Raw genomic sequence first — 12,304 nt, 5'->3', positions numbered from 1 at the left:
ACGTTATGAACCAACGAAACAAGTGAAAAATAACTGTCATATTCCTGAATTTGGAAAGGCATTATGATTGCTTCTTTTAATAATTAAAAATGCATGTTTTTATAACAGAACTTGAACTTTGCAAATTATTTTATAGGCCATTGACTGAAAAACTTCCAGAAACCCACACTGAAAAAAGGTATTATGCATACCTGACATATCTACCGATCAAATCTATCAAATTAACAGGCAGAACTCTGACAAATAAACTTTAATCCTTTTGAATATTTATGCAATTAAAAACGCCAAATTTAATACTCTATAAACATATTACAAATTGATTAATTTCACATAACGGACTGATTATTTCAATATGGTTATCAAGTCAAGAAGCCGTCATTTCATTTTGTGTTCTTAATATGTGGCATGTACTTGTGACCTGTGAAAGAAATTGTCACAATTGAATGATTTTATTTTGATAAGATGACATTTTGTGCAAATGTTTTTAGTACTTTGAGATCAACATATTATTGATAACGTCATTGGATGCTTTTAAATATCGAGCCTCATAACTACTTTTGTCTTTTTAATTTTTGACACACTACAAACCGATTTTGATATTTTTGTATGATTTATTTATAATAAATACCGTTATTTCTTTATTAGAGAAGACAGTTAAAAGTATAATATTAAGACTTTTTAATAAAAATACTTTTACTTGATTGAACAAAAACAATTATATTGCACGTTTGTATAAAACGTCAACGTCTTACAAACACACCAACAAAAGCATGACAGCCATATATTATTACGATATAGTCCAAGGTTTAATTTTATCGAATTACACTCATATGCGGCTTAGCTTAGCGAAAGGTAGTGCGACGTAATCAGTCAAACAAACTTTATTAGATTAACTCTCTAAGGAACGATCGTTTCCATTGGTCAATTCAAACCTTCGACCTCACACCTTCGAAAATAGAACACACATACTATAACGTTGAATGGACTGATTAATATTCACGTATCTGGTCAATGTCGTTTAAAGCTTCCATCGACATATTCTCATACATGATTCCAATCACAATTCTAGCTTTTATAAATGTGCATGTGAAATTCATTGGTTTTATAGTTTTCTGCAATTGGTAGTTAAGTTTAAACTTTAAAATCTTAACAGTTTTCACATCTAAATACTCAATTTAAATGTTTCCTCTAGATCAAGGGACGACATCAAAAGTTCAATGTAGGATAAAAAAAACTCAATTCACATATTTTTTCATTTATTCCTCCCGCCCCCCTTTGCTTATCCTGCATTTTCTTTTACTCAATGGACTCGATGAATTAACAATGTACTTGAAAAATGAAACCGTACTTTTCTACAAACACTTCATATTCTTTTCCAAGTTTTATGTATTCGACATAGGATAGCGATTTTTTTCTGATTCCGTTTACTTGAAGAAAAAAAAAATCCCGAAATTGTAAGTAAATTCATAACATGTAACCAACCATGCTTTCTTAAGAAAAAACGGAGATGGCCAATCATGACACAGGGGATGATTAAATGTAGTTTATAAACTCCAACGATATACTTCATTAGGTTTTGCTATTCTCGGTTGAAAAACGAACGTAAATTATATATTGTAAATATTTATAGACCGTTGGTTTTCCCGTTTAGATGGTTTTACACTAGTAACTTTGGGGACCTTTATAGCTTGTTGTTCAGTGGCTCCGTGTTGAATGCCGTACATTGACCTATCATGGTTTACTTTTATAAATTGTTATTTGGATGGGGAGTTGTCTCATTGGCATTCACACCACATCCTCCTATATCTATGTAAATAGACACAAACAGTTTTAAAAGTGTTTATTCATTAAATCATTCAAATGTATCGATAGAAAGGTGAGTTTCTTCTTGTGCATGCATTTAGTCATCCTTAATTTCTTGATATTTTGTTTATCAGTTTATCATACACGTTTCGTTTTGTATTTCATTTTAAATACGAATACATACTACAAATACTTTAGTTGAAAGTTCAACAATGTTATGCAGCTCTATTCTTACAGTATAAAATTGAAAGATAAATGTTCATCCATTTAAAATCGAAAACAGTACATTTATATTTAAAAAAAAGAAGATGTGGTATGATTGCCATTGAGACAACTATCCACAAGAGACCAAAATGACACAGAAATTAACAACTATAGGTCACCTTACGGCTTTCAATAATGAGCAAAGCCCATACCGCATAGTCAGCTATAAAAGGCCCCGAATTCAAACAAGAAAATTGTTCCTTATAAACTACGATTTCTCACAAGTATTAATTTATTATTTAGTTCCACACATGCATAAGAAATAATCTTCGCCGATGTAACATTTCAATTTATTACAACAACATGCCTTCACTGAATTCATTCAGGTGCACCAATGATACGATTAAAGTTATTTTGTTTCTATCTTTGGGGGACAATTTCCTCCGTTTATGGTACGCTTATAGCTACATTTTTGTACTGTGTGTATGTTTTATAGCATGAAAATAATAAAAGAAGAATGTCAGTGCAACCACTGATTAATGATTGTAATGGATCAGTATTATGAGATACTTATTATAAGTGACTACGACATTGTTAGGATTATAACCTATCGCCAGTATGAAAGAAATTAAAAGTGGTTCATATATTCATCCGTATAAAAGCGGCACATGTATTTATTTTATCCTTATATTTCTCATCATGCCGGGTACAAGATAATTGAGTTGCTGCATGCAAAGAACTTAGAATATTACTTAAAACAAACTATCAGTATAATATTTCGACCCCACTATTTGAAGTTAATAACTATCAGTATAATATTTCGACCCCACTTTTTGAAGTTAATAAAACATTTATTTATTTCTTTTGACCAAAGTTTTGTAAACTATACAAATCATTGTTTTTACGTTCGTAGTAACATAGTAAATTCCATTGTCGGTCACCTGCGTCAATTCACGTGCACACTTATTACATTGCTGTTGTTTTTAAATCTTTCGGCCAATGAAATGAGACGTAACAAGTTGTTTGTTTGTGATACGCCAGAATGTTATCAATGAACTATCAAACGCTAAAGTCGACTGCATTTCAGTATAAACACTGGTAAATATTAATGACGTGTAATCCATTTATACTTTGCCCATACATTTGCAATATTACTGACTTGTTCTCAAAGGCAAAACACTTTGCTTATAGATTTCGAAAATCATAACGAGATATCCTTTTAACATATTATTAGGCATGATAATGGTGTAAGGAATTGATTCGTGCCTTCTTTTCACTAAAACTACATAATTACAATTTTATGTCACTTTTATTTTCAACATGTTTATGACTTCAAAGTTAAATCAAAATTGACATTTATGCCCTAAAGTTTCTAGATGCGCAATCTTATAGATATAGAAAATGTCCTGTTTTGAGAAATTATCACACATACTACTTTTTAAAAGGTAAAACATTGATATACAATGATGAAAAATAATTCTGAACAGCAAAACGTGACTCATCACTAAATCAAAAAGGGGGACGCGGGGATTCCATAAAAACCAAACATTCTATCAACCTATATAATCTACTGAAAACTTGTTTTCAGATTCCCACCTTGGTAAATACATTTTTAACACGAAAATTGTGGATATAATCTGGTTTAATAGTTAGCTAAACATCCCACTTGTATCTTGTGTCGTTTTTTTGCAAGTATTATATTAAAGTGTTGTCAACAATAAATGTCTAATTATAAAATGTGACCAGCCACGACATATCCAGGCTTATGAGGTAGAACGTCATTGTGAGAAAAACGCTGTTAACTATATATGTGACAAGCCACTTCCGGGCTTAGGAGGGTACATTGTCTAAAATTTGCTTTTTGTATATTTATTTAGAATATTCCGAAACAAAACTCTCTGTCATGTTATTATGACATATTTGTTGTAATAGCAATGAAACGAGTCATTTTGAATACCGGTATGAAAATGAGACTGTTCTATGACGACTTTTATTTATTGAAGGCACTAATTTATAAAATACAAAATTATTGTATTTATTGGGTCTTAGTAATGTTCAATAGCGTATTTGAATAAAACTTCAAAGACTTAAATTTACTTCAATACAAACAATTATTATCTCTATTTAAGAACATGTAATTCAAACTTGTTTAAATTCGTCTTTTAATTTAGATTTATCATGCATGTCTCTAAACATAGTATGCGACGCGTAACAGTTTATCAGTAGGTGTTCTCATATATGCATTTAATACGGTGCATTTATTATGGATATATTTCAGACTTCATTTATGGAAGAAAATTTATAAAGCAGAGCATTGTTTTTTTGTAGCTCTAATTTAGAACATGTAATTTAAACTTGTTGAAATGAAGTGAGTTTACAATTTGTCAAAGTAAGCTTTAAGAATTCCTTTTTTTATAATTTAGATTTATTATGCATGTCTCTATACTTAGTATGCGACGCGTAACAGTTTATAAGTAGGTGTACTCTTATATGCATTTGATACGGTGCATTTGTTAGGGATATATTTCAAATTTCATTTATGAAAGGAATCTAATGAACAGAATTTTTTTTTGTATCAATTTAAAATGTAGATTCAAATATTTTTAACTTCAAACGATAAAGTAAGACATCTTCAAAACTTTTATATGATGTATAGTTCGGCGTCCGCAAAAAAGAAGCCAAGGAAAGTGTTTATCTCTTCTTCACAAATACGTATTTCATTGAATCTCGATATTTATCATGTTTATAAAAGAGGGACGAAAGATACCAAAGGGACAGTCAAACTCATAAATCTAAAACAAACTGACAACGCCATGGCTAAAAATGAAAAAGACAAACAGAAAAACAATAGTACACATGACACAACATAGAAAACTAAAGAATAAACTACACGAACCCCACCAAAAACTAGGGGTGATCTCAGGTGCTCCGGAAGGGTAAGCAGATCCTGCTCCACATGTGGCACCCGTCGTGTTGCTTATGTGATTACAAATCCGGTAAATAGTCTAATTCGGTAGGTCACATTCATGAAAGGGAAGGGGATTGTAGTTACGACGTAAGGAACATATCCGATATCATTTGTGAAACGGTTATTCCATAACGGTCAACCAACTCGTGATGGCGTCCGTAAAATTTACGAAGGGATGATTTCAACTTCACCATTTGGAACTCTTGGTTTAATAGCTTCCTTGTGAGCAGTAACCCTCTATCAAGAAAATCATGATAGGAAATGCAAGCACGGGAATATCGTATCAATTGTTCTAACAATGACGTTCTACCTCCATAAGCCTGCAAATGTCATGGCTTTCAGAACAATAATTAGTCTGTATACGAAGAGTAACAAGTAACTAGTAGCAAAGCAGTAAAAGTGCTATTAATTCTCAAAATGTCTTAATGACATTTAGATTCCATCACGGCAACGAGTGTGTTGCGATATTTCTCCACTCGAAACAGTTTTTATGTTTTAAAGCGAAAGGCTTGCTGAGCTTTTTAAATAATTAAAATTTAACTATTGACAGCGGAGAAATATCGTAATACACGAGTAACAGTGGTAGAATCTTTTTCTCTAATGAATTTTGTTCGTCCTTTTTAAAGATTTGCAGAAACTTGTGTTCTTTATATGTGACGTCATCAGAAATAGTCTCCCTTTTTCAGGACGTCACAATAGGAAATTCAGATAGGAAAAAGAAATATTTCACAAGTGATGATAATTGTTTTTTTACACAAACCGCTCAAGAAATGTGAGAAAAGCATACGAATTAAAGAAAAACACATTACAAACCTTTTGGCCATCTTCTTTCATCATCTGTTACCATGTCATCTTTATTGATCAAATGCTGTTTAAATTCTTCAATATTGTCAGATTCTGGAAGTCTACATGAAACACCACTGATGACAACATCTTCTACTTTGCTGTTAGATGGGCTTAAAACTGGATACAAGACAAATTGATCTGACCCAGTTCTACTTCCTTCATTTTTACTAGTTAGTTTGTCCTCCTCTGTACCCCGTGATAAACGTTTCAAATACTGTGCATACATTTTTTAGTCCCTGTATGAATAAAAATATAAATAAGTAATATTTATATGTTAAGATATCACTTCATGAACGGTTTTTTCAGATACCAGAAGAAACAAGACAATTCAATAATCTTAATTATAATTATGATAAATTAAAATAACCAGGTTAGGAGGAGGGTAGTGCGCCATCTAACTAGTTTCAACCTGATGTTAAGTGGTTGTCATTTGTTGGTGTGGTTTATAGGTATTTCTCTTTTCTCGTCTTGTATATAATTTAGACCGTTGACTTTCCTGCTCAAATTGTTTAACACTAGTCATTTTGGGGCCCTTTATAGTTTACTGTTCCGTGTGAGCCTAGGCACCGCGTTGAAGGCCGTATTTTGACCTATAATTGTTAACTTTTTATACATTGTGACGTGTGTTGGTTATTTATATTAATGACCATTTTCAAATGTAATTATCATTCAGAAAAAAAGTAGAAAAATGATAATATTATAATATGAACCTTGTATTTTTCATTAAAAAAAATGAGTTTTAACGAAGTAGTAATTTTTAACCAATTGCAAAGTGTATTATTTAAGAGCTGAAAGATGAATGTTGCTATTATCGTGAGAATACACTGTTCATGCTTACCACGGGAAACATTTGGTCAATTCACCCGTGACACTGTACTGTACAGAAAGTTGTTGTTAATCAGGCGATTTTCATCATTACTGTGAAAATCAGGTATTTTAATATTGTATATTGTCAAACTGGAAATAACTTCAACGATAAACGTTGCACAACTGCGTGCAAGTGATAAGTATCAAACATAAGCTGAAGATCTAATCCGCGTTTTAGACTAAACAAAACTTTTCTAGTTTATGATCGGTAGAAGTTGGTGTTTTATCTATGTAATCGAAAAGTCACTGCTACAACTATTGCATAAACAGGTGTTCTAATGAACGTTTTGTATATTCCAGATTATCGCTATTTAACGAAATTTTACGAAAATTAACGATAGAAACTAAGGGAGCACGTGCTGTTGTCAATGTAAACATCAGCATCATCATAAGCAAAATAGCAACAAACAGATTATCATTGACTATGTCAACTCGATAACTTTTCTCCCTTTCGCCGCACGGAGAGCGAGAAAATCAATCTCGTTGAGATGATCAACGATAATCTACAAATATCGCTGTTGAAACTATCGTATATGTTAGTCAATTTTCATAGACACCGCAAATAAAATAGACGATATCGTGCAGCTACATATTATCAATGTTATTGATCGACTGAGTGAGATGTTTCAGTAGAAAAATTCCAGACTCAATACATCAATGAAAACAATGGATTTACTTACTCAACACAATATTTATATTTCATGATGGTCAAAGTCAAGTCAAAGTGGGTCTAACTTTTAAGACACCAACATCACTTGACCGACTCAGTCTTAGAGTTGCAATATGTTTTTCTAATAGTTCAAACTAGAAAATTGGATTCTATCCATGCGTAAGGGATGCAAAACATTATCTGTCGAACGTGGAGGTCACAATGGATTATCACGTTATCACCAAAAGACAAAATATCTTATATCATGTAGCTTAATTTTTTGCTATTTTTTGTTCAGTATCCTGACAGTGTATAATATTCATGTTTGAAGATTTAGCTCAATATACCAAATTGTTAATGTGTTCACTCAATGCAATTATGTAAACAAATGTATTATGCCTTTTTTTGTACATTAAATGTAACCCATGTTATCAAAAGTCGACGTTTTAATTTTGTTGCGTACTTTTTTTATGCGTTTTCTACATACGTAATCACGAAATTAATCAGCGCATAACTTTAAAATCTAATGGCATGTAATATCTTATGCGTACCAATGCATCATACACAAAACAATTAGTATTTATTATCTGTGATCGAAAAAGTCATATTCATTAAAGGTCCGATCAAACTTTCATTATTCATCGGATATTTAAGAAGATAAAGTTTGGTCATTTTCTCATGTGATCTGTCCAAGAATACAGAGATCACTCATATATTTGAGAATTTGATTTATTTCTTAAAAATAAATTTCAAATGTCAGCTTGTACAAGAGTCAAAATCATATCAAATTTAACATTAAAAAGGGACAATAAGTTTTTTTCATTTTATTTTCGTCTCAGATTGACTTACCATGGTTGATTATTCTTTTCAGTTGATGCTTACACATCTGCCAGATATGCTGTATTCTTATCGAAAGGTCCATATTAATATTGTTTGAAAATATTGTTTATAATGACGTTGCCTGTTTCATAAGCTAGGCATTCCTTTCTTGATCAAGCCATTTCATGAACACTGAAGTTATGATAGTAAAGTTCCAGAATCGAGCTATCTGCAGCCATAAATTACCTAATACACATGAAATAATGTCGTAACCGTCATTGAAATACTGATGAAAATAATATAATAAAAAAAATGACGATTACAGTAATAATTAATTATATATTATTTAAAACGTACCAGTAAACTATAATTGCTCCAATAAGGTTTGATCTACTACATTTTGACAACATAGTTTGAAGTAAAGTTTATGACTGCATATATAAAAAACAAAAATCAGTAACAGTTTCATTAAGTTTGGAGCATTTTGAAGTTTTCGACATTTTTGCTGTTTCCAGCGGCTATTTTGAAAATTCCAACTTCAAAAGTCAACTCTGCTTATGCCAGTGACCATTCCTGTAAAGTTTCATCCAGTTTGCAGCATTTTTATTTTTTTGGAATTTTTTAACCTTTTTGCATTATTTCCATAGTAACAACAGATATTTTGGAAATTTCAACTCCAAATGCCACATCGTCCAATGTTGCTCATCGTTACTGTGAAGTTTCATGAAGTTTGGAGCATTTTGATATTTTGGAAATTTTTGGTGTAGTTTCCATGGCAACATAGTAGTTCCAACGGGTGTCAAAATCATCCAACACCTGTATATAGTGGACACCTACATTGTATAAAAATATAATGTTTCTGAGTTCAAGCATATCCAAACAGTTCACCAAAACAAAAAACTGGATTTTTTCACAATTATTTCGCTTCCATGGCAACGGCAGCCATCTTGATGATGCCATACCCCACTGCACTATATAATGTGGTGGTCAACATTATGATATAGTTCCATCAATATTGTTCTAGCCAATTCTTAGAAATAGAATGGACAAAAAAGTGTGGAAAAATAAATATAATAATAATTAAAAACCAATTGTTCAGAGAACAATTGAAGGTCTTTCCACCAGTTAATATCTATTTTGATAATGAAATATTAAAAATCAGTCTAAAATGTCAGTTCATATGGCGTTATGATGTATAGATATGAATTTAAAGCAAAGGTCAAAATCTAGAACGTCAAATTAACCTATGACCTTGACCTCAATTTCAAGGTCACTAACTGAGGATCTCAAATCAAAAGACCCTAGGTCTCTAATATGTATGGTTAATAAGTTATATCACTTTACACATAATTTTAGATATGATAGGGGCAAAAACTCCCATTCATTGTCTACGCACCCTTTCAACTAAAATTATTAAGTTACGACATGATGCAACTAACAATTTAGTCAAAATAATTTGTCGATATCTTATACGGTTTCTGGAAATGAGTGGAAATAAGCCTAATTCAAAAATTAGAATATGACCTTGACCTTTCACCTTGACCTAATTTTCATTTTTTTGGACCAAGGACCTCAAATCAAAAGATCCTAGGTCTCTATCACTTATCGTGTTCCAGTTTAAAATACATTTCAAAATTTCAAATACAAAAGGGGAAATAACTCTCATATGGAGCGTTCATATTGCTTCGGTCGAAATTTTGACAAATCATGCGAAGGATATAACGAGCAATTTGATAAAATAAATTTGTCGTAATCTTTTATGGTTGCGAAGGAGTCGTGATCACAAGGAAAACAGTGTTTGGGGAGATAACTCCTACAAAGAAAAGTTTTCGGTTACGCAGGGTAAATTTCAAAAGCGTATAAACTGTTCGATATCATATACCAGATATCTAAGCGACATATTGCGAAACAAATATTTATCGCAAGAACAAAATTAGGCGGAAGAAAAAAAAATAATCAGAAGAAAAACAATAGGTCTTTCCACAGAAAAGTGGAAAGACCTAATAATAACTAGATTTGCCATTGCAAGCAATAGCGGATGGCACCCTTTCCCCATTGCCAGGCCAGCGGCAGCCATTTAGAAAATTTTTGCTGTTTCCATGGCAACGGCTGCCATTTTGAAAATTCTAAACTCAAAAGTCAAGTCTACACCAGCTAGGCAACATTTGTTATAAGTTTCATTAAATTTTAAGTATTTTGAAGTTTTTCATATTTTTGCTGTCCTCATGGTAACGGTGGTCATTTTGAATATTCCAAAGTCAAACCCCCGCTGCAATTTTTTCCCTCCATATTCATATACCATCATATACGATTTAATGTCTCTAGAATAAATTTAACATTGATGTTCTGGAATGTTTTGTGAAAATTCAAAGTTTTGACCTTTTTGCATTGTTTCCATGGTAACAACAGATATTTTGGAAATTCCAACGCCAAATTCCACATCTTCCAATGTTGCTCATCGTTACTGTGAAGTTTCATGAAGTTTGGAGCATTTTGATATTTTTGAAATTTTTGGTATAGTTTCCATGGCAACATTGTAGTTTCAATGAGTGCCAAAATCATCCAACACCTGTATATGGCCGGCACCTACATTGTATCAAAATATAAAGTTTCTGAGTTTAAGCATATCAAAACAGTTCACCAAAACAAAAAACAGGATTTTTTCACATTTGTTTCGTTTCCATGGCAACGGCAGCCATCTTGATGATGCCATACCCCACTGCACTATTTAATGTGGTGGTCAACATTATGATATAGTTCCATCAATATTGTTCAAGTCAATTCTGAGAAAAAGAATGGACAAAAAAGTGTGGAAGAATAAAAATAACTAGATTAGCGATTGCAAGCAATAGCAGATGGCACCCTTTCCCTATTGCCAGGTGAGCGTCAGCCATTTTGAAAGTTCCGATGTGAAAGACCGCATTTACAGATGTCTATTCACATTGTCGTAAAGTTTCATCAATTTGGAGCATTTTGAAATTTTTGAAATTTCCATGGTAACGGCGGCCATTTTGGAAATTCCAAACTCAAAAGTCAAGTCTACATTAGCTAAGCAATATTTGTTATAAGTTTCAATAAATTTGAAGCATTTTGAAGTTTTTCGTATTTTTGCTGTTTCCATGGTAACAGCGGCGATTTTGAAAATTCCAAAGTCAACCTGATTCTGCATTTTGTTCTCACCATAATCATATATACCATCATATACCATTTAATGTCTCTAGAATAAATTTAACATTGATGTTCTGGAATGTTCTGTGAAAATTCAAAGTTTTGACCTTTTTGCATTGTTTTCATGGTAACAACAGATATTTTGGAAATTCCAACGCCAAATTCCACATCTTCCAATGTTGCTCATCGTTACTGTGAAGTTCATTAAGTTTGGAACATTTTGAGATTTTTGAAATTTTTGGAGTAGTTTCCATGGCAACACAGTAGTTCTAATGAATGCCAAAATCATCCAACACCTGTATATATTGGGCACCTACATTGTATTAAAATATAATGATTCTGAGTTAAAGCATATCCAAACAGTTCACCAAAACAAAAAACTAGATTTTTTCACATTTGTTCCGTTTCCATGGTAACGGCAGCCATCATGAACCATTCCATGGTGCCTGCAACTCTTCACCTAAGGGTCCTCTATATAATAGAGTTCCATCAACTTTGGTCCATTGGATTTCCAGAAATCTCCTGGACAAAATTAGGTGGAAGAAAAATAAGAAAAACTAGATTTGTAATTGCTAGCAATAACGGATGGCACCCTTCCCCCATTGCCAGGTGAGCGGCAGCCATTTTGAAAATTCCAAAGTCAAATAGTGCATCTACAGATGTCTCGTAACATTTTTGCAAAGTTTCATTAAGTTTGAAGCATTTTGAAATTTTGGATAATTTTGCTGTTTCCTTGGTAACGGCGGCCATTTTGAAAATTCCAAACTCAAAAGTCAAGTCTACATAAGCTAGGCAACATTTGTTATAAGTTTCCTTAAATTTGAAGCATTTTGAAGTTTTTCATATTTTTGCTGTTTCCATGGTAACGGCGGCCATTTTGAATATTCCAAAGTCAAACCCCCGCTGCAATTTTTTGCCCTCCATAAACATATACCATTTAATGCCTCTAGAATAAATTTAACATTGATGTTCTGGAATGT

At 32.3% G+C, this 12,304-nt stretch overlaps 1 protein-coding gene across 1 annotated transcript in view; it reads right to left on the bottom strand.

Moving 5' to 3' along the window:
- LOC143072359 (fatty acid synthase-like) overlaps positions 1-6,047 on the bottom strand; it is a 38,162-nt gene extending 32,115 nt beyond the window's left edge. The window contains exon 1 of the mRNA XM_076247628.1: positions 5,789-6,047. Coding sequence (XP_076103743.1) covers positions 5,789-6,047 — 259 coding nt within the window. The remainder of the gene's footprint in view (positions 1-5,788) is intronic.
- Positions 6,048-12,304: the final 6,257 nt, after the last annotated feature.

Source organism: Mytilus galloprovincialis, chromosome 1, assembly GCF_965363235.1.
Source record: "Mytilus galloprovincialis chromosome 1, xbMytGall1.hap1.1, whole genome shotgun sequence".
In the NCBI taxonomy this organism is placed as follows: Eukaryota; Metazoa; Mollusca; class Bivalvia; order Mytilida; family Mytilidae; genus Mytilus; species Mytilus galloprovincialis.
The sequence above is the reverse complement of the archived record's forward strand: the minus strand, read 5'-3'. Positions and strand labels throughout refer to the sequence as shown.